We start from the raw sequence: 22,864 nt of genomic DNA on the forward strand, positions 1-22,864 counted from the left end.
AAGTGAAAGATCTTAGTTGGGTTCTTTATGTCTTATTATTATATATATTTTGATTTTAAATTGAAGATATAGGTAGATAGATAGATAGATAGATAGATAGATAGATAGATAGATAGATACATAGATAGATAGATAGATAGATAGATAGATAGATAGATAGATAGATAGATAGATAGATAGATAGATAGATAGAATATATGCAGATTGAGAAGTATTTAAACAAATATGTAAAACATTAAGGATAAATTAAATCTATATTTGTTTACATATAAAACACATGATAACATCTGTAACAAGAAAGTAACCTTAAATCAATCATTTTGACTCATTTAACTCTAATTGGCTTCAACATGTAAACTGACGTCTGAAGCCCCGCCCCTCTGCTGCCCGTTGCCACAGTAACGCGACAACAACAACAACCTCAGCGGACCGTGATACCGGATGAAAGCCGCGTGATGGACCGACCGAGGTTCTTCACCCCCGCCGAGGTGTCCGCTCACAACACCGCGGCCGACCTGTGGCTGTCGTTCCTGGGCAAAGTGTGTGACCTGACCCCGCTGGTGGACCGGTACAAAGGTGGGGAGACGTTCACGGACATCCGGAACATTTTAAATCATAGCGTTAATATGTCTCGTTTTCAAGTTGGATGGTTGTATGAAAGTATATTTCCTGCTAATCTTATTTCGTTTATTAATTAATTCAATTGTAAAACAAGCATTTCCATTTAATGTAATACTTTTCTCTTCTACTTCACTAACGTTACATTTCAGAGGGAAAAATTCATCTTTTTAATACACTTATTAAAACATACCAAAGTCACTAAAGTACATAAGTAAACAGTAGCAATATAATAAGTAAGTAAACAGTAAAAATAAAAATATACATAAAAATATAATTGCAGACAAATTCATTTTTGAACATTTGAAATATTTTATATATATATATATAAATGCTATGTTGCATAAAATATAATAAAAGAGTGTAAACAAACTTTCATAGCATGAATAACTTTTAAAAAGAGCTGTCAATCAGTTTGGGGGTTGGTCCAATCAGCATCTTCGTGGTTTGAATTCTGGGCGGGGGCGGGGCTTAAAGCAGCAGTAAAAAGAAGTGAGGGTGTGATTGGATGAACCTGTGTTCCCTGCAGGTGATGCTCTGCTGCTCCCCATCCTGACGTGTGCAGGGAAGGACATCAGCTCCTGGTTCGACCCGGAAACCAAAGACGTGAGCGCCAATCGGAACCAACCAATCGGTGAGCGGCTCTCGGCTCTGCTCCTGGTTCACCTGTCCTCTTCTGTCCCCCAGGTCCTGAAACACGTAGACCCACTGACCAACTGTGTGAGGTACTACACCCCTAGGGGGCGCTTTGTGCACATCCCCCCCGCCGGCCCTCGCTCTGACTGGGCCAGTGACATCGGGCCGCCCTGGTGGAAGGACGGACGCTACGAGGTGGGACGGCTGTCTGCCAAAACCAGCTGGATACGTGTCATCAACACGCTGACATCACAGGAGCAGCGACTGCAGGTGAACTATCCACACACCTCACCTGCCCAGGTAGCTCTTAGCTGCCCAGGTACCCTTCACCTACCCAGGTACCCCTCACCTGCTCAGGTACCCCTCACCTGCTCAGTTATCCCCCACCTTCCCAGGTACCCTTCACCTACCCAGGTACCGTTCACCTTCCCAGGTACCCCTCACCTGTTAAGGTATCCCTCACCTGCTCAGGTACCCCTCACCTGCTCAGTTATCCCCCACCTTCCCAGGTACCCTTCACCTACCCAGGTACCCTTCACCTTCCCAGGTACCCCTCACCTGTTCAGGTATCCCTCACCTGCCCAGGTACCCTTCACCTGCTCAGGTATCCCTCACCTTCCCAGGTACCCTTCACCTGTTCACCACATCAGAGCTTTTGGGATCCTTACCTTTGTGCTGTTTGGTCCTCAGGTGTGTTCAGAGGAGACTCTGGCTGAGATCCTCCAGCGTTACCTGCACTACAACTCCCACGCCGGCAGCTACACCTGGAAACACGACGGCGTGACCCTGGACATGAGCCGGACGCTCGGCGAGAACGGCATCCTCCACGACCACGAGCTCCAGCCGCTGGACCAAGACCTGTTCACCCCCGCCATCCTCCTCCACTTCAACGATGACCTCACGGAGGGCTGACCTCTGACCTCTGACCTCTCCAGACACTCGGAGATCTCAAAACGCCTCTAGTGTCTTCATTAGTAAAAGTCGGCACTTTAAAGAAGACTTGAATCTCAAACTTTCTTTGTGTGATGGATGGCGATGAAATGGTAGTTCATCATTCATGTTCCCCTGAGGATGAACTGTAATTACTTTTTCATAGGATGTGTCTCCAGGTGTTTAAAGGTGTTTTAAACGTAGAAATAAACAGAAGTAGAATGTTAGCGCAATATAACGTAAAAACAAACTCACAAATAAAACTTAGTAACTGGTGGTGGTGATGACGACTTTGTGCTAAAGCTTTAACTACGAGTTTGATGTTGAACCCGAAATGTGTAAAAATATGAATTTGAGGAAGTGGTCGCAGGATCGGCTTCCCTTTCGGAAAAATCTGTCAGGATAAAAAAAAGGGAAGTAAGCGAGTTTGATTTCTGTTGAATGTTGGGGGGGTGAATCACTGCTCGGAGAAAACAAATCAAAATGTGAGAACTTTCATGAGAAGTGTTACGAAATGTTGCTCCGGAGGTGATGACTGGACAGTTTTCAGGATGGTCGGTTGACTGATGGGAGGGAGGGGGAGGAGGGGGAGGAGGGGGAGGAGGGGGCGGGGCTCAGAGACTTCTGGAGGAGTTTGAGTTCTCTGGACTGTTTCGACTGAGACTTCAACCAGGTGAGTCAGTTTGGGGTTAAATCCGTCTAATTGTCTCAAAGACGATGGTATGAAGTTTAAAACATTTCATTTCTTTTTTTAAATAACGAGGTCATTATCTCAAGGAAAATAATTAAATAATAATGTCGATCAGGGACGTCACTAGGAGTTAAAGACAGGTGGGATTAACCCCAAGGGGAAGCATACAAAATCTTTGCACTTGCATCTTTGTGGTACAGTAGAACTACAAGTATTAGAACTGCAACCAGTGAAGAAGTCCAGCTGGTAACAAGTTAAAGCAACAGTCTTCTTCCAGAGTTACTGTCATGTTAAGGTTTAGACACTTTAAAGCTGCTTGCTTAGACCCTGATCATGTTAATGTGTCTTAAAGTGATACCGTATCTAATCCCTCCATTAGTTACACTGCAGGTCTAAAGAAGGTACTTTAATTACTGTAGATTGGTTCAATCAGAGTGTGATTCTGTCATTAAGTATACAGTAGAATAAACCAAGGTTTTAAAGGTCACAGTGAAATCTGACAACATACATGTGAACTTTACACAAATAACTGTATTTTATTATGTATTTATTCTGTAGTTATTCCAGCTAAATGAGGATTCAGTTTCTTTAAAAAAGAAACCAAAAACAAAAAGCTTTTCGTCTTTGAGGCTATAATCCTAAAACTCTACGTATACTCTTTCATCAGTACGAGATTATTATGAAATAAAGACTCAAAATAAAAATATGAAAGAAATTCAAAAATAAAATAGAAAATAAATTGGGAACAATTTAGGGTAGTTCCAGCCAGCTTCAGATTCAGAGATCCACGACCTCACGGGGCGATCCATCATAGCGCATGATCTCCTGCATGTGCACATCACCTGTTTGACTCCTTTTGGATGCTAACATGCTAACAGCTAACCCACCTGAATCCATCTTAAAGGACGACGTCATGGCGATGACAGACTACCAGCGCGACAACGAGATAGACAACAGCAACCTCTGGACCAAAGGTGTCTGTCTGCCTGTCTGTCTGTCTATCTGTCTGTCCGTCCGTCCGTCCGTCCGTCTGCTTCATAGAAATAGGAATATAACTTACATTGAATTTTTTTTCAGTGGACATTTGACTAGTACAACAAAAAGTAGCTACCTGTCTGTCTCTCTACCTGTCTGTCTCTCTACCTGTCCGTCTATCAGAGGCTCCTCCCGTCGCTCTCTCAGGAGTCTTCAGGTTCAGACGCTGGTTGTTTCCTGCTCTGACCGCTACAGTCATCCTCGTCCTGATCATCATACTGGGAGTCACCAGTGAGCACACACACACACACACTCACACACACACACACACACACACACACACACTCACACACACACACACACACACACACACACACACACACACACACACACACTCACACACACACACACACACACACACACACACACTCACACTCACACACACACACACACACACACACACACACACTCACACTCACACACACACACACACACACACACACACACACTCACACTCACACACACACACACACACACACACGCACACACACACACTCACACACACACACACACACACACACACACACACACACACACACTCACACACACACACACACACACACACACACACACTCACACTCACACACACACACACACACACACACGCACACACACACACTCACACACACACACACACACACACACACACACACACACACACACACACACACACACACACACACACACCTGCACGCACACAGTCACACACACACACACACACACACACACACACACTCACACACACACACACACACACACACACACACACACACACACACACACACAGTCACACACACACACACTCACACACATACACACACACATACACACACACACACACACACACACACACACACACACACACAGTCAGTAGTCTTTTTGGAGATTAAGTCATACATTTGGTGTTTTAAATGTTACACACTTGTTCTTACTACTGTGTGTGTGTGTGTGTGTGTGTGTGTGTGATCAGACGCTAAGTCGTCCAATCGTCTGTGGTCTGTTGAGCAGCGTGCAACCAACCTGAGCAACGTCATCCAATCACTGAACGCCTCACTGCAACAGGCTCAAGGTAACACACACACACACACACACACACACACTTACGCCATTCAAATTGACCACAGTGTGTTAGCCGTTAGCGGTGAGCTAACATGCAATATAACAACTGAAGTGTCGGAAGAAGCAGTGAGAGGAGTTGAACTGGCATTCGAAGAGGATGAGGAAGTTTAAATGGTCACGTGGAACCACATGCTAACATGCTAATGTGCTAACATGCTAATGTGCTAACGTGCTAAATCCTTCGGTTTCTCCGTCCTCCATTCCAGAAACAGCTAAAGAAGTTAACCTGCTGCAGGTTGTTGTGGCGAACAACAAGGATGAGCTGACCTCAGGTCTGTGATATAATCACTCCAGGTATCAGTGTGTGTGTGTGTGTGTGTGTGTGTGTTTGTGTGTGTGTGAGTGTGTGTGTGTGTGTGTACTCACGGCCAGCGTGTGTGTTCAGTGGGGGAGGCGTTGAAGCAGCTGTCGGTCGTGGACGCCCTCGGCAGGAGCGTCGCTCAGCTCAAATGTTCCCTCGAACGCATCATCAACAACAGTACGTTCACACACGCAGACACACGGTTTGACAGACAGACAGGTCCTCACCCCCCGTCTGTCTGCCTGTCTGCCAGGCTCAGCGAAGGAGGGCTGCTGCCCTTTAGGCTGGGATGCCTTCGGCTCCAGCTGTTACCACTTCAGCAGCGTGACCCTGTCCTGGATGGACTCCAGCGTCTGGTGTGCCAAACATGGAGCTCACCTGGTCATCATCCCCAACGACAAGACGTGGGTGAGACAGCTGTCCCGTCTGTCTGTCCGTCCGTCTGTCTGACCATCCGTCTGTCTGTCTGACCGTCTGTCTGACCGTCTGTCCAGGACTTTGTGATCAAGCATACGGTTCCTGAGTTATTCTGGGTTGGTCTGACGGACTGGAGGACCGGGCAGTGGGAGTGGGTCAACCAGACGCCGTACACCATGGAGCGCAGGTACGCCCGACGGCCTGCAGGCTACAATCTCTATTATCTCTATAATCATCTCTATAATCATCGCTATAATGTCAATAACCTCTATAACCTCTGTAATCTCTATAATATATCTCTATAAACTACATCATCTCAATAATCTCTCTGATGGTGTGGGTTTCCAGGCGCTGGGCTCCCGGGCAGCCCGACAGCTGGACCGGTCACGGCGTGGACAACAAGGACGAAGACTGCGCTCACCTGCACCGCGACGGGCGCCTCAACGACGTGCACTGCACCACCAGGATGCGCTTCGTCTGCCAGAAACACAGCATGCACACCTGAACGGCCCAGGGAGAGGTCACCTGGACAGGGAGAGGTCACCTGGACAGGGATAGGTCACGAGGAGGTCATGTGATGTTTCCCCTTGAATGGAATATGTTGTCAGAGCTGTAAAGTTTACGCTATAATCTGTCTGTCGTTGCAATTAAACTCATTCCAAACCACAAAGTCACGACCTTCACCTTTCTGTCTGGCACCCACATGGATTCAAACTTTTAAATGCCCCTTCAACTTCTAGCATATTCAGTTGATTTAAGTGCTTCAACATCAACACCCTTTAAAAGCTCCAAAGAATCACCATATTAGAGAGACAGAGTGACATCACACACACACACACACACACACACACACACACACACACACACACACACACACACACACACTGTTTTCCAGCTCAAAGTGCGTTTCGGTGGACGATGACCCTCCAGCTCGGTGTTTGGACAGTCAGACTGTTTGTCAGCCGTGAAGGGGAGACACACTGACCCAAGGAGACAGAGAGACAGGGAGGGAGACATCGCCATGACGACTGAATACCATGACGACGTTGAAGATGACAGCAACTCCTTCTGGAACAAAGGTAACCCCGCCTGTCTGTCTCTCTCTCCGCCTGTCTGTCTGGGCATGTGGCTGTTTGGGCTTATTGTCAAAATACTAAAAAAAAAGGGCATCCTGTCTGTCTGCCTGTCCACCTGTCTCCCTGTCCACCCGTCTGTCTGTCCATCAGGGCCGGCTCCTGCCTACTTCACAGGAGTCTCCAGGTTCAGACGGTGGCTTTTTCCTGCTCTGACGGCGACAATCATCCTCACTGTGATCATAGCACTGGGAGCCAGCAGTGAGCACACACACACACACACACACACACACACACACACACACACACACACACACACACACACACACACACACGGTGAAATACCAAGAATCTAGTTTCTGGTATTTCCTGGAATTTAGTTTTGTTCTTTGACAAATCTGGTCCGGTTTCCTGGGAAAAGAAGAACACTGAACAGACCAAAGCCATAAAATAATAATTGTTGACAGATTTATATTTTACTTTTCTATATTTGGCATTTCTACGTCACAATTTCTCAACATAATATTAAACAAACCGGAAGATTTATATTTGCATAATAAAGGTTGTATTCATGTTAAGGTGAATTTTTGGACATATTTACATTTTTGGAAGAAAAAAAGTTGGGCATTTCGAGGACCCCTGCAGTACCTCTGTGGACCCACTAGGGGTCACACAGGATAACTTAGTGTAATGTGGCATCAACGTAGAGGTGTGTGTGTGTGTGTGTGTGTGTGCAGACACAAGTACGTGGAACCGGTTGTGGTCTGTGGAGACAAGTCTTTCCAACCAGACCGGGTCGCTGAGCGCCGCCCTGCAGGTCTCCAAAGGTAACGCACCTTTTTCCCCACGTTTCTTTTCAGCCGGCTGACGCGGAAAGAAAACAACTTCTGCCCTTCTTAAAATCTTCAAACGCGATTCCACTCGACCCGCCATGTCCTTCTGTTACAGATGCAGCTAAAGACGTTCACCGCCTGAAGTTCGCTGTGGAGAACAACAAGGACCAGCTGACCTCAGGTCAGTCCCACGTCCCCTGAAACCCACATGATTGTTACCTCGACTCACTGTGTGTGTGTGTGTGTGTTCAGTGGCGGAGGCGTTGAAGCAGCTGTCGACTCTGGACGTCATCAGCAAGACGGTTGCCTCACTTAAATGTTCCCTCGAACGCATCATCAACAACAGTAGAAACACTTAACTTCACTCTGAACCTCAATCTAACCCTGATTCTATCACAAACGTCCTCTCACTGATATGTCTGTCACTCACCTGTCTGTCTCTGACCTGTCTGTCTCTCAGGTTCAGAGAGTGGCAGCTGTTGTGCCCTGAATTGGGACAGTTTTGGCTCCAGCTGTTATTTCTTCAGCAGGACAGCGTTGACCTGGGACGAAGCGAAAGACTGGTGCAACGCACAGGAATCCCACCTGGTCATCATCGTCACCGACGAGGAGTGGGTGAGACATGCTGTGACTGTCTGTCTGCCTGTCTGTCTGTTCATAGAGTAGAGGACCCAGAGTTGATCCCTGTGGGACACCTTCCCCCCCATGTTTTGGAGGAGAGATTTGATACAAGTTACACCAGAATTAACTCAGCTGCCTGTCTGTCTGTTCATAGAGTAGAGGACCCAGAGTTGATCCCTGCGGGACACCTTTCCCCCCCCACGTTTTGGAGGAGAGATTTGATACAACTTCCACCAGAATTAACTCAGCTGCCTGTCTGTCTGTCTGTCTCTCTGGTTCAGGACTTTGTGACGAAGCATTCAATGGGCGCCCTTTACTGGGTGGGACTGTCTGATGAGAGGACGGGTCACTGGGAGTGGGTGAACCAGACGCCGTACGTCATGAACCGGAGGTGGGCCGTCACACTCTTTTCCCTGATTGGTGGAAACAGCAGATATTTGGTTTTGATTGATCTTTGTCAGACTGACAATGGCCTGATATGGGCAACGCAACATCAGAACACTACAGAACCTGGTCTAGGTAGCCCATTGGGATGGTTCACGTTGTGGAAAAACTTGAACCAGGAGGGTTTTTTTCTTTCTCCAAGAGTGAGTCCTAAAACCCCCTGAAATGAGTCAGCATTTTTTTTCTATTCCTGTGTATAGATGTTATGTCATGTGATCGCTAACGTTAGCTTTTTACTGCTTCAAAGTGGTGTTCATTCATGATTATTATTATAATTGAATAAGGATCGTAAAGGTTTTCTGCAATGATCCAGAAACCAGCGGAAGACTCTCGTTGTGTTTTAGTGAAGGGAAGCAGATCGATGCCGACTTCCTGCTGGACTACAAACATGTCCTCCCTGCAGAACTCTGTTTGCCAGAGTTGTAAATTTACTGTCTTAGTATTCTAAACAACTCCGGGAATATCCGAATGACCTCCGAGGAACTTAAAAGGACCCGTGTTGGTTTTGCAGGCGGTGGCAACCCGGCCAGCCCGACGCCTGGACCGGCCACGGGTTCGGCCACGGAAACGAAGACTGCGCTCACCTGCACACCAACGGGAAGCTCAACGACCTGCACTGCCTCACCAAGCTGCACTTCATCTGCCAGAGACATGGTGGGGGTAGCTAGACACTAGCTCCGCCCCCCACTGCTCGCCCCCGCTGCTGTAGACCGCCAACCTCCCATTAAATCATTTCCACGTCTGCTGTGAGCCTCGTGTTCCTTCATCACGACAAACTTTATTTCAGACGCAATCCCACATTAAAAATACTCTCTAGGCCAGAGGCCTTCAACAGGGGGTCCGGGACCCCTAGGGGTCCGCAGAGTTACTGCAGGGGGTCCCCGAAATTATTTGAACCCAAACTTTTTTTTAGGTCTCTATAGGCCTTGGGGGTCCCTCCACCAGGTCTCTATAGGCCTTGGTATGTATGGTATATTTTCAGGAGACAGGAAGACCTTTTCAAAATCAAAATCATCTCTCTGACACGTTGGAGACGTGAAGATGTTGCTTGTTGTATGAAGCACAAATGTAAAACAGCAGAACAATATAGGAATTCAAATATTTATTCAGTTTAGAAAACAAACATGAACAGCTGAGACTTCTCAGCTACGAAAGACGAGAACATTTAAACAAACGAGGATCTTTCTGTCACTTAAATAATATATTAAATCACGTTTTTTTGCTTTCTGGCAACTCCAAACTGAAGTTTACATAAACAGGATTGTAGAAATACTGAGGGGCCCTGAACGCACCCCGACACCAAAAAGAGTTTCATCAACTTTTCCTTTTGTAAATTGTACAGAATTAAATTCTGTATCGAAGTAAAACAAGCAGCGTTTACAAATCTCCCAATGTCAGTAAAGTGCATCAGCGTGTACCTGGTAAACATAAAATACTGTGATTAATACTACAAAGTACTGAAATGTTAAAGAAAACCAAACAGAAAGTATTCCCACCTCCCGGCCGGAGTCAGTGGTTCAGCCCAAACGCTCGACTCAGGATGAGTTCTGTTGTAGCTCCGCCCAGATGACACGCCTCCAGCACACACGCCAGCCTCTGATTGGCCAGCCCGGCCGCCGTGTGGATGAGGTCAGCTGAGAGAGAGAGAGGGAGAGAGAGAGACAGCGAGAGAGAATGCATAAAATGTTTGTGAAGGTGAAGGTGTGTGTGTGTGTGTGTGTGTACTGACCTGGTGGAGGTGGAGGTGTGTGTGTGTACTGACCTGGTGAAGGTGGAGGTGTGTGTGTGTGTGTGGACTGACCTGGTGAAGGTGGAGGTGTGTGTGAGGAGAAGGCTCCGTGTGATAAGATGGAGGTCCAGGTGTTGGAGTGATGGAGGCGGGGAGAGGAGGAGGAGGAGGAGCAGTGAGGGAGGAAGACGGTGTCGACCGACACGCCGTCCGACAGCGCTGCAGGAAGACGGTTATATACCTTAAAGAAATACTTCTTACTTATAATACTTAAATACTTATTGTGTATTTGAGATAGTAAAAGTACTTCTCAGTCTCAGTGTGTAGTAGTCTTCTACTGCAGCGTTGAACGTCGTCCTCCCTCCCATCGCCACGGCAACCGCCTGCTCCTCCCTGCGGGCGTGGTCAAAGCGCATCGGCAGCGTCTCCATGGCGACATGCGGGAAGGCGGGGGGGAGGGGGGCGGTGATGAAGGACGAGGCGTCGCCCTCATCATCATCATCATCATCATCGTCTTCATCAGCGTTGGTGTTTTCTAGAAACTCCATGGAGGCTTCAAACAGGATGACTGCCGACACGTCCAGTATTATTTACTTTATTATGTATTCACGCTTTTCAACACGTTACCGTGGTAACGGAGATGATGTCATAGGTGTGTTGGGACCCGTCTCACCCGTCTTGTTGCTCGGCTCCGGCTGTGACGTGACCAACGGATGTCTGCAGACAGACAGGTGAGGAAGAAGTATTCACATCCTCCGTTGCAGTAAAAGTACAGATACAGCCTGTGAAAACACTCCACTACAAGTAAAAAGTACTAATACCACACTGTAAATACTGCTATACCATTTAAAGTAATAATACACACTGTAAAAATACCCCACTAAAAGTAAAAGTACAAATACAGCCTGAAAAAATACTCCACTACTAGTAAAAGTACTAATAGCACACTGAAAATACTGCTATACCATTTAAAGTAATAATACACACTGTAAAAATACCCCACTAAAAGTAAAAGTACAAATACAGCCTGAAAAAATACTCCACTACTAGTAAAAGTACTAATACAGCCTGTGAAAACACTCCACTACAAGTAAAAAGTACTAATACCACACTGTAAATACTGCTATACCATTTAAAGTACTAATACACATTGTAGAAATGTGAATGTGCAATATACCCCTAAAAGTGAGTGAATATACTCCAGTATAAAGTACTAATACACGGGGAAAGAACTAAATGTGGTGGAGTAAAAGTACACTATTGACCTCTGAGATGTAGTGGAGGAGAAGTAGCAGATAAAGTACAAGTACCTTGAACGTGTACTCACCTCTTCTTCGGCGTCTGTGATGTCAGCAGCTGCTTCCTCTTACACGCCTTCCTGCTGAAACACACAGCTGTGACTCCAGATGTTTGTACAGTGGGAACATGGAAATGTACTAATACACTAAAGGTACTAATACCACACTGAAAATACTCCTAAACTATTGAAAGTAGTAAAAAAAACATGAAAGGTGTTTTTACGGTCTCACCCGGATCGGGGGTCCAGAGGACGCGGCGTCAGATGACCGACCGAAGACGGAGACATCGGTGAGCCGGAGGAGGAGGAAGAGGAGGAGAGAGGTCTGACGGAGCGAGGGGTGGAGGGGAGGAGAGAGGAGGAGGAGAGAGGAGGTCTGAAGGAGCAAGGGGTGGAGGGGAGGAGAGAGGAGGAGGAGGAGGAGGAGAGGCAGGGAGACGGGTGAGGAGAGGATTTAGAGAGGCGGGAGGAGGAGGAGGAGGAGGGGGAGAGGGATGAAGCTCTGTCCATCCAAAACAAGCAGCGATCCTCCTGAGGGAGACAGGAAGTGAGTCACTGTGATGTCAGCGCCACGACGGACTGTGTGTGTGTGTGTGTGTGTGCCCGTGTGTTTACAGTCACCTCTCCTCTGCGGCTGTACGTAACCATGGTTACAGCTGCCTGGATACAGAAGGTGCGTCGCTCCCGGTAACAGAGCCTCTCCAACTCCACCTGAAGCTCCGCCCCTTGCATGAACCCCAGTCCATCTGTACGCACACACACACACACACACACACACACACACACACGTGAATAAAATAATAAGAATAATAAATAACAGTAGACGTACACAGACAGACAGCTGACCTCTTCTCTGTTTAATGTACGTTTCCAAGGAGACGGGAGGAGGCGGGTGGGTGAAGAATCCTCCAATCAGAGCCCTGCTCAGCACCTGTCCGTCATCCAGGCCACGCAGCCACTGGAGGAAGCTACTCACCGGCTGGAGCTTCCGGTAACTCATCTCCGTGTGGTGGCCCAGTCCTGCCAATCGGCCAATGAGGAGAGAGGATTTATGAAAAAAATCATCTGACCCAATGACTGAGACGACGGATGACGGAGAGGGGTGTCTACGTGTGTGTCACCTGTGCAGTACACCTGCGTGTTCGTCGTGTTCCTCAGGTGGAAGACGTCCGTCCGATCGGCGGCTTTGATCAACTTCATCCTGGTACAAACGACCACCGACACTGGAGACACACGGACACATTCAGAGTGTGTGTGTGTGTCTGTGTGTCTGTCTGTGTGTGTGTGTGTGTGTCTTTGTGTGTGTGCGTGTGTGCTTCTCACGTGGGTGGAGCTTGTTGTGGGACTCAGGTTGAGACGTGGAGAAGAGCTTCACCATGATTGGCCGGTTGCTTGCCCCATCCTCCAATCGCAGCCAGTGATACTCCAAAAGCCCCGCCCCTTGCCCATCTACCAATCAAAGCAACTGTGTGACTGAAGAAATGTCCATATATACTGTATATTTATATACAGTATATATATATATATATGTGTGTGTATATCCTGGTTGTCGTGGCAACGCTTACCGCTCCTGATTCGCTCGGGTCGTCCTGAGAACGTCAGCAGGCCGATGACATCACATACGGCGCTGTGAGGACGTTCGAGGAGCTCCATACTGACGGAGAGAGACAGTCAGAGTGTGTGTGTGTTTGTGTCGGTGTGTGTGTCAGTATGTGTGTGTGTGTACCTGTTGTAGAAGCTGTAGGTGGGTGCAGGTGGTAGGTATTCTGGTAAAACAGAGGATTTTGGGAGGAGGGCGATGAGCGCGGTGGGGTTTCTGCTGTTCACGCTGATCTCTGGACAAGAAGAACGGCGGCGTTGGTCTCAAACGGAGACGCGGTCAACGGGAGAAAATCGGCAAAATGGTGAAGACGAGCCGTACCTATGTCATCGGCCTCCGCCTGGAACTGCCGTTTGACCCGATAGCGTCTCAGGCTGATGATGTCACCAGGCTTCAAGCGACGATACCAGGTGACGCACACCCTGTTCCACAACACCACGCTCACACTTCCTGTCCGGTCGCACGCCTCCAACACCGCCTACACACACACACACACACACACACACACAGACACACACACACACACAGACACACAGAGAGGTTAATATGGTCAATCTGTTTTGGCGTTCCACAGGGTTCACCTTTGGTCCTCCTTTATTTCACTGACCTTATATGGACACTCACAGTTCCGGTCTCTTCTCCCGTAATACATCAGGTGGGACTTGTTGAGAATGCGTATGATCAGCTGATGCTGGACAGCACCCCGGGCGACGCCCCCACGACGAATCAGAAACGAGTCCCGCAACTCCGACACGGTAACGTCAGGACGCCGCGCTGTCATCACGCACATTTTATATGTTAATTTATAATATCATTAAAGTGGACGCTCTAATCAATTCTGAACCATGACCATCAACTTTTCTACCTTCCTCCTCCTCCTCTTCATCTTCATCTTCCCCCTCCTCCTCAGGGGGCGGAGTCTCCCTCCACTCCTCGCCGCTGTAGTCCACGTTGTTCCACAGAGGGAGAAACACACTCCGATTGGCTCTCAGGGGAACCAAAGCACCTGTGGGATCAATCAAACTGCAGCATAACTGTCAGGTGTATTTTCTGTAAGTGTCCCACAAAGCATCATGGGATTCGTAGTTCTAAAGTGTAGAGCATTAACTTAGTATGGAATTGCGTGAAAGGTTTGCAGACGTGAAGAGAATCTTCACGAGACGCACCAGGGAGGAGGCGGGGCTGGTTAGGTCTTACCTGTGGGTGCTGAGGATCCGAACCAGGGCAGAGAGTCCCAGTCCACGTGGGTCCTCCTGACCCCATCCCCCTCATCATCGCCTCCAGAGACCTTCACACTCAGCAGTCTGAAGCTGCAGGAGCAAGACGCGTTAAAACCTGTCTCACCACGTCCCAGCATCACCTTCAGCCGCCCTCACTCACCTGTCTCTCTCCGCAGAGGCCCCGGGGCATTCTGGGAGCTGAGCAGTCATGGCGGGGGCGAAGGTGGCGTCGCGTAGCACCGATCCAGGCTGCAGGATGTTTCTCTCCGCCAGTCGGTTCAGACCTGGATCCAGGGTCACGCGGAGCCTGCAGTCCCCGTCCGTCAGGGTGACGTCATACAGGTCATCACCTGGGGGGACACCGGACCAGGAAGCCCCATCACAAACCAGTGAGTCCTCTGGTCTACAGAGGACATGGTCCTGTCATATCCTATGTATGTCCTGTCCACCTTGTTTGTCCTGTCCTAGTTGGTTTGTCCCGTCTCATTAAGTTTGTCCGGTAGTTGGTTTGTCCCGTCTCATTAAGTTCCTCCTCTCCTAGTTGGTCTGTCCCGTCTCATTCAGTTTGTCCTGTAGTTAGTCTGTCCCGTCTCATTAAGTTCCTCTTGTCCTAGTTGGTCGGTCCCGTCTCATTCAGTTTGTCCTGTTCTAGTTGGTCTGTCCCGTCTCATTAAGTTTGTCCTGTAGTTAGTCTGTCCCGTCTCATTAAGTTCCTCCTATTCTAGTTGGTCTGTCCCGTCTCATTAAGTTCCTCCTATTCTAGTTGGTTTGTCCCGTCTCATTCAGTTTGTCCTGTAGTTAGTCTGTCCCATCTCATTAAGTTTGTCCTGTAGTTAGTCTGTCCCGTCTCATTAAGTTCCTCCTATTCTAGTTGGTCTGTCCCGTCTCATTAAGTTTGTCCTGTAGTTAGTCTGTCCCGTCTCATTAAGTTCCTCCTATTCTAGTTGGTCTGTCCCGTCTCATTAAGTTCCTCCTATTCTAGTTGGTTTGTCCCATCTCATTCAGTTTGTCCTGTAGTTAGTCTGTCCCATCTCATTCAGTTTGTCCTGTTGTTGGTCTGTCCCGTCTCATTAAGTTCCTCCTCTCCTAGTTGGTCTGTCCCGTCTCATTAAGTTTGTCCTGTAGTTAGTCTGTCCCATCTCATTAGGTTTGTCCTGTAGTTAGTCTGTCCCGTCTCATTAAGTTCCTCCTGTTCCAGTTGGTCTGTCCCGTTTCATTAAGTTTGTCCTGTAGTTAGTCTGTCCCATCTCATTAAGTTCCTCCTATTCTAGTTGGTCTGTCCCGTCTCATTAAGTTTGTCCTGTAGTTAGTCTGTCCCGTCTCATTAAGTTCCTCCTATTCTAGTTGGTCTGTCCCGTCTCATTAAGTTCCTCCTATTCTAGTTGGTTTGTCCCGTCTCATTCAGTTTGTCCTGTAGTTAGTCTGTCCCATCTCATTCAGTTTGTCCTGTAGTTAGTCCGTCCCATCTCATTCAGTTTGTCCTGTAGTTAGTCCGTCCCATCTCATTCAGTTTGTCCTGTAGTTAGTCCGTCCCATCTCATTCAGTTTGTCCTGTAGTTAGTCCGTCCCATCTCATTCAGTTTGTCCTGTAGTTAGTTAGTCCGTCCCATCTCATTCAGTTTGTCCTGTAGTTAGTCCGTCCCATCTCATTCAGTTTGTCCTGTAGTTAGTTAGTCTGTCCCGTCTCATTCAGTTTGTCCTGTAGTTAGTCCGTCCCATCTCATTCAGTTTGTCCTGTAGTTAGTTAGTCTGTCCCGTCTCATTCAGTTTGTCCTGTAGTTAGTCTGTCCCATCTCATTAGGTTTGTCCTGTAGTTAGTCTGTCCCGTCCCATTAAGTTCCTCCTGTTCTAGTTGGTCTGTCCCGTCTCATTCAGTTTGTCCTGTAGTTAGTCTGTCCCGTCTCATTCAGTTTGTCCTGTAGTTAGTCTGTCCCGTCCCGGTGTCTGACCGTTGAGGACCGCCTGGGGGAAGTAGACGGAGGACCCCAGGTCTCTGGTGTAACGCTGCAGGTCCACCACGTACAGGAACTCCCTGCAGACCGCCGGAGAGGACGAAGACGCCTTGGAGACGAGACAAGAAATCTGGCTAAGGACAAAGTTCTCCACAATAAAAGACGTTGTTTTGTTTGTCCAGACTTGTTTTCTTGTGACATTTTGGTGATTAAGTTGCCTTTGTTTATGGTTATTAATGATTACAACAGAAAAACAAACATGGCGACTAAACTCACAAAAACAACCTTAGCAAAGAACATTTGACATTTAATTCACGGTTTCTATTGAATCACCTGTCTAGGAATAACCACCGGCACTGAACTCATCAGGCTGGGAGAAGACATCGAGGCGGCAGTGAGCCGTTCCTTCCTTCGCCAAACTCCATTCAAACATCGCGTACTTTAACACGGTCGGATTTTGTGACAAACATAAACGAATCCATCACACAGTTTGGGTCGTTTCTACATCTTTAGGATCCTGTGGCAAATTCGGCTTGTTCATAATGCACAAAAAAGCATGAAATTAAACGGTAAATGAAAATAAAATGTCGGTGTTTTTCGCGCCCCCCCGTGACAGTAGATTGAAGGGAAAAGGGCGGCCCGTTTATATCAAAGACAAACACGCGTTTATTGTTAATACTGAAGCAACCTGAGCGTTGACATTCATCCCGAAAATCATCTTTCAAAAAGCACTTATCGTAACATCTTCGTTGTATTCAGTGGGGTGTGCGAGATGGCCGATACGAAGAGGCGACGTTAAATCGGTGGATATTTGAACGGAGTCTGGTTGAACGGAGGAGGAGGAGGGAGGGGGTCCAACCAGCATTCACACGCGCGTCCGCACACTCACGCGCCAGCTTATCAACGCTCGATAACGGTAATGAATGAGCTGAGACCTTGTTTGGACCGGATCCGGACCGGGTCAGGGTTCTGTGGAAGACGCAGTCGGAAGCCGCCATGTTGGACAGGACAGCCCCCTCATAACAATAACAGGGCAATGCATTGTGGGACACACGGAGAAGGTTTCTTTTATTTTTTTTTATGAATTATCCATTTTATTTATTATTTACTTCATCATTAAAAAACTAATGTGATCTTAAAGGGTTGCTGTGTTTAAAATAATAATAATATGAAAGTCATGGAAAGGTGGTTTTACATTTATTTATAGTGTTCACGTTGTTTCTTAAGCGTTGTCATGGCAACAAACTGAATCGTTGTTGAGGAGGCGTCAGACAGGAAACCAGTTAACTAAGAAATGTGTTCATTCATCCCGTCACAATCAATGGTCTCCTAAGCCCGCTGTGTGAAGTGCGCCGAGTCCCTGAACTCCAGGTAGAGGCTGAAGAGCAGGTGCAGGGACTGGATCCGGCCGCCGTGGACGGGGATGTCCAGCAGGCCGCACACGACGTCGCTGTACTCCGCCAGGCTGCAGTGCAGACGGGCGGGCGGCAGCTGCAGGCGGCCCAGCAGCTCCTCCAGCTCGGCGGGCCACTCCTCCATCAGGGCGTCGATGTCCGGCATGGCCCGGCCGTACAGCACGCTGGCCGCCGGCTTGGAGCGGTGCAGCGCGCTGATGCTGTCCACCCAGCTGTCCACCGCCCGCGGGTTGTTCTGAGGACTGGCCACGCTGGTCACCTTCTTCAGCTGGAGGACACAGACACACGGGGTTATTATAAAGGCTGACCCCTCCCATCAGCCCCCTCTGGTGGCGGGGTTCGGTACCTCGGTGGCTCCGTGCTGCTTGCTCTCCTCCGACAGCCACAGCGACAGCACCGTGGGGTCCGACTGCTTCACGCTGGGCTCGTCCAGAACCAGCAGACCCAGGCTGTCCGCTTTCCCGTCCGGCCTCGGCACCTGGACGCCACACGGGGTCACAGTCAGGTCAGGGGTCACAGAGATAAAAGGGCCGCTTCCAGCACTACTACCATGAAAACCTCCCGTTTGTATCACTTTTATATACATGTATGTACTATAATAGCACTTATTATTGTTATTTACATGTATTTGTATAACTGTGTTTGGGTTATTTATTTATATTTATTTGTGTATTTATATATTTTAATAGATCTTTTTTTGTTTTGTTAATATTCGTTAATTCCTTTCATTTTATTTATTTTTTATTTTTTAAGGTCCAATATCAGGGAATGCTCTCTTGTGTTTTTTTTTTTTTTAAACCCACAAATTCCCAGTAAATAGTGACTTCTAAACAAACAAAATAACATGAAACACGGACAAATTAATGTTATATTCTAGGTTTTTCTTAGAATGAGCTGCAGGAAGCGACCAAAACCAGAAATGATGAGAAAATGTTTGGACCTTGAGGAAGGCGTCGATGTCTCCCACCGCCGGGATGAAGTCCGGGATGAAGGGCTTCAGACTGTGATCCAGCTCCACGGACTGAGGGCTGTAGCTGAGAGGTCCGAATCACAATGTAGAATATCACACACACATATTACATTATATGATACTACCTCGTTGTGTCAGAGGATGTCACGTTTATATTCCCTCATTTATTTCTAGCCATGATGAGGATTACTTAGGGTTCCTCCACCTTTAACAAAGTCAAATTCAAGCACTTTCCATGCATTTCCAGGTGCATTTCCATGCTTTTCCAGCCCCTTCCAGCTGTGGTAAACTCCATCTTTGTACCAATCCAATGGTCAGTATTCAGTCTACTTATTATGTCACTTGTTCATCACATTAAATGAGATGTTATTGTCCTCTAAACAACCAACATGATGTTTGGAGACAGCTTTTTACAGAAGGACCACAAATGAAAGGAAAACTAATTCCACTAACAGATCCACAGAAATATAATCACCAACTATTTTCATCATCTGTTCATCATCAAAAGGCATTTTTCATAAAGAAATGTCAGAAAATGCTGTTTTCAGTCCCTCAGATATGGAGATCTTCTTTCCTCTGTTCTATCATAGATGTCATCACATACAACACACATTTATAGACCTTTCAAGCACTTTCCAAACCTTGAAAACGCCACACTAAACCCTAAGCGAGCCTCTCACCGTGTGATGTACTGGAACAGCTCCTTGATCTCGGTGCTGACGGGCAGGTTGGCGTAGTCGGCGGCGTCGTACCCCGGAGCCTCGCCGGGCTCCTCGTCCTCATCGGAGTCCTCTTCATCAGAGTCCTCCTCCTCCTCCTCCTCCTCCTCGTCTTCCTCCTCCTCCTCCTCCTCCTCGTCCGGGCTGGCCCCGGTTGGCTCCTCGTTGGCCCTCTGAGGCTTGTGGTCCTCGTCAAAGTCTCCGCCGGCGGCCGACATCAGGCCACGCCCCTTCCTGCTCCTCCGGGACTCAGACTGAAAACGTCAAGTTCATCTCATCAGAAAGAAACACGATAATGTTGGATATACTTGTGTACTTCTACTACTACTTTATAATGAAGATGATCATACTGGTGTACTTCTACTACTACTTTATTATGAAGATGATAATACTGGTGTACTTCTACTACTACTTTATTATGAAGATGATCATACTGGTGTACTTCTACTAATACTTTATTATGAAGATGATCATACTGGTGTACTTCTACTAATACTTTATAATGAAGATGATCATACTGGTGTACTTCTACTAATACTTTATAATGAAGATGAAAATACTGGTGTACTTCTACTAATACTTTATTATGAAGATGATAATACTGGTGTACTTCTACTAATACTTTATAATGAAGATGATAATACTGGTGTACTTCTACTAATACTTTATTATGAATATGATAATACTGGTGTACTTCTACTAATACTTTATAATGAAGATGAAAATACTGGTGTACTTCTACTACTACTTTATAATGAAGATGATCATACTGGTGTACTTCTACTAATACTTTATTATGAAGATGATCATACTGGTGTACTTCTACTAATACTTTATTATGAAGATGATCATACTGGTGTACTTCTACTACTTGATTATGAAGATGATCATACTGGTGTACTTCTACTAATACTTTATTATGAAGATGATAATACTGGTGTACTTCTACTAATACTTTATTATGAAGATGATAATACTGGTGTACTTCTACTAATACTTTATAATGAAGATGATAATACTGGTGTACTTCTACTAATACTTTATTATGAATATGATAATACTGGTGTACTTCTACTAATACTTTATAATGAAGATGAAAATACTGGTGTACTTCTACTACTACTTTATAATGAAGATGATCATACTGGTGTACTTCTACTAATACTTTATTATGAAGATGATCATACTGGTGTACTTCTACTAATACTTTATTATGAAGATGATCATACTGGTGTACTTCTACTACTTGATTATGAAGATGATCATACTGGTGTACTTCTACTAATACTTTATTATGAAGATGATAATACTGGTGTACTTCTACTACTTTATTATGAATATGATAATACTGGTGTACTTCTGCTACTACTTTAATATGAAGCTATACTTGTGTACTTCTACTACTGATACTTTAACATGGAGCTGATAATACTTGTGTACTTTTACTCCTGATACTTTAATACGAAGCTGATAATACTTGTGTACTTGTACTCCTGATACTTTAATATGAAGCTGATAATACTTGTGTACTTCTACTCCCGATACTTTAACATGGAGCTGATAATACTTGTGTACTTGTACTCCTGATACTTTAATATGAAGCTGATAATACTTGTGTACTTGTACTCCTGATACTTTAATATGAAGCTGATAATACTTGTGTACTTGTACTCCTGATACTTTAATATGAAGCTGATAATACTTGTGTACTTGTACTCCTGATACTTTAATATGAAGCTGATAATACTTGTGTACTTGTACTCCTGATACTTTAATATGAAGCTGATAATACTTGTGTACTTCTACTACTACTACGTTAACATGAAGTTAATGACTCGTTAGCAGATGTTACTGGGTGTGACCGGTGCTCGTTACCGGGTGTGACCGGTCGTCACCGGACCTCGTTACCTGCCGCGGGCCGCGGGGCGTCGGGCTGTAGACGCTCGCTACCTCCTCGGAGTCGGCCACCTCCAGGCTCTCGTCGTACGGCTGGTTCTTCAGCAGTCTGGCGGCGGCGTCCTGCCGGTCAGCCCTCTCCATAGGACGCTGACGGGTCACCGGGGGAACCGGACTCCGGTCACACACATCCACCGGGCAGCCGGATGCTCTTTAGTTCCACCGGAGACGCGTTTATGTCCCGTCACCGACTAGCATTAGCCACCTAGCATCAAACAAACCGATAGCAAACCGAACCACCGGAGCTTTTAAAGAGAAAACAAAGCCCGGTGTAACGGATAAAAGCTTCCACGGAGACCAAATAAATCCCTCCGTGTGTTTTTAATGTCTCTTCGGCCGCTTGACTTCAGTCTGAACGCGTTTATCTGCGTCAAAGTCGCTTAGCTGGTAGTAGCGAGCTACTGAGCGCTGTATCCTGGCAACGGACAACGCAATGCATCATGGGATCATAGTTTTTTTTAGCTTTATTGAAAGCCAGCGCAAAATACACGAGGCAACACCGCCCTCTAGTGATAGTATATATATTATTATTAATGATCAATTATTAATCATTATAAATAATATTTATATTTATTGTATATTTATTTTAAAATATGATTATTTATTATAATAATGATGTATATTATTTATGTTTATTAATTTTTAATAAATGGGTATATCATTTAGTACCTCAATGTCCGCCAGGATTACTTTAATGTAATACTTTATTTGCAGGAAGCGTGTAAGCAAGGACAGGCATACAGCTCAATGTAAAATAATAAGCGAAGCAAAGTTCAGCACAAACGCTTTCCCACAGAGGTCGCAGCAGTACGGTGTCTCTGTGTGTGAACGCTGGTGGCTGCAGTACACCTTGGAGCCACACGGGGAGCCAGAGCGCTCGTACTGTTCTAATAGCCCGCTCGTTTAGAACGTGTATCAAATCGATCCAGTCCATAGAAGCCGTTTCATTACTTTATGTTCATATAATTAACATATAAATGCCTATAATGGTCTGAAGTCTACGAGTGGTGCCCCCTGGTGGTCCAACACTTCTTCATGTATTACATTCATCTTCATCACCTCTTTCTCTTCTTCTTTATGGAGCATATTTAACATAAATAAAATATAAAATAATATATATTTGTTCTGTTTTATTTTCCTTCTTCATATACTCAAAATTATACTTTTTATTTCCTTTTAAATGTATCTATGTATTTTGAATAATAATTCTTATTTACGTTATTAATTCCATATTAAAAGATATATTTATTATTTGTATGTAGTGCAGCTGGTGTGGAATAATTATTAT

The 22,864-nt window shown here is 46.2% G+C and overlaps 5 protein-coding genes across 8 annotated transcripts; 3 read left to right on the forward strand and 2 right to left on the reverse strand.

The window, feature by feature from the left end:
- The first annotated feature begins 359 nt into the window (after positions 1-359).
- cyb5d1 (cytochrome b5 domain containing 1) lies at positions 360-2,341 on the forward strand. Its single transcript, XM_084002757.1, has 4 exons — positions 360-576; positions 1,148-1,224; positions 1,306-1,524; positions 1,945-2,341. The coding sequence occupies exons 1-4, from the start codon at positions 456-458 to the stop codon at positions 2,164-2,166; spliced, it is 639 nt and encodes a 212-aa protein (XP_083858883.1). The 5' UTR covers positions 360-455; the 3' UTR covers positions 2,167-2,341.
- Positions 2,342-2,799: 458 nt separating this feature from the next.
- On the forward strand, positions 2,800-6,514 carry asgr1a (asialoglycoprotein receptor 1a). Its single transcript, XM_084002743.1, has 9 exons — positions 2,800-2,857; positions 3,780-3,849; positions 4,034-4,141; positions 4,881-4,979; positions 5,236-5,301; positions 5,415-5,507; positions 5,584-5,738; positions 5,825-5,934; positions 6,096-6,514. Exons 2-9 carry the CDS (start codon positions 3,789-3,791, stop codon positions 6,250-6,252), a joined length of 849 nt encoding a protein of 282 aa, XP_083858869.1. The 5' UTR covers positions 2,800-2,857; positions 3,780-3,788; the 3' UTR covers positions 6,253-6,514.
- A 128-nt stretch (positions 6,515-6,642) lies between these two features.
- Positions 6,643-9,576, forward strand: LOC311008831 (C-type lectin domain family 10 member A-like). The gene is made up of 8 exons (XM_084002745.1): positions 6,643-6,826; positions 6,974-7,081; positions 7,558-7,647; positions 7,769-7,834; positions 7,906-7,998; positions 8,114-8,268; positions 8,556-8,665; positions 9,230-9,576. Exons 1-8 carry the CDS (start codon positions 6,769-6,771, stop codon positions 9,384-9,386), a joined length of 837 nt encoding a protein of 278 aa, XP_083858871.1. The 5' UTR covers positions 6,643-6,768; the 3' UTR covers positions 9,387-9,576.
- A 301-nt stretch (positions 9,577-9,877) lies between these two features.
- Positions 9,878-17,534, reverse strand: LOC311008811 (RPA-related protein RADX). 4 transcript variants are annotated; one of them, XM_084002716.1, is made up of 20 exons: positions 17,452-17,534; positions 16,514-16,625; positions 14,725-14,914; positions 14,542-14,654; positions 14,210-14,350; positions 13,952-14,118; positions 13,666-13,822; positions 13,471-13,579; positions 13,310-13,398; positions 13,068-13,193; positions 12,866-12,967; positions 12,591-12,764; positions 12,366-12,490; positions 12,141-12,275; positions 11,977-12,095; positions 11,775-11,828; positions 11,121-11,164; positions 10,755-11,015; positions 10,520-10,666; positions 9,878-10,352 (listed from the first exon to the last, which is right to left on the reverse strand). In XM_084002716.1, the coding sequence occupies exons 1-20, from the start codon at positions 17,512-17,514 to the stop codon at positions 10,228-10,230; spliced, it is 2,553 nt and encodes an 850-aa protein (XP_083858842.1). In that variant the 5' UTR covers positions 17,515-17,534; the 3' UTR covers positions 9,878-10,227. The 4 variants fall into 4 exon arrangements, with proteins under 4 accessions (XP_083858842.1, XP_083858840.1, XP_083858839.1 ...); XM_084002714.1 differs by having other exon boundaries at positions 11,775-11,825; positions 11,977-12,275; XM_084002713.1 differs by having other exon boundaries at positions 11,977-12,275.
- Positions 17,535-17,845: 311 nt separating this feature from the next.
- Positions 17,846-22,862, reverse strand: ift46 (intraflagellar transport 46 homolog (Chlamydomonas); the record flags this gene model as incomplete). Its single annotated transcript, XM_084002741.1, has 5 exons — positions 21,529-22,862; positions 19,582-19,874; positions 18,872-18,965; positions 18,278-18,409; positions 17,846-18,199 (listed from the first exon to the last, which is right to left on the reverse strand). The coding sequence occupies exons 1-5, from the start codon at positions 21,658-21,660 to the stop codon at positions 17,846-17,848; spliced, it is 1,005 nt and encodes a 334-aa protein (XP_083858867.1). The 5' UTR covers positions 21,661-22,862.
- Positions 22,863-22,864: the final 2 nt, after the last annotated feature.

The sequence above is a fragment of the Eutrigla gurnardus genome (assembly GCF_963514095.1).
Source record: "Eutrigla gurnardus genome assembly, chromosome: 23".
Lineage (NCBI taxonomy): Eukaryota > Metazoa > Chordata > Actinopteri > Perciformes > Triglidae > Eutrigla > Eutrigla gurnardus.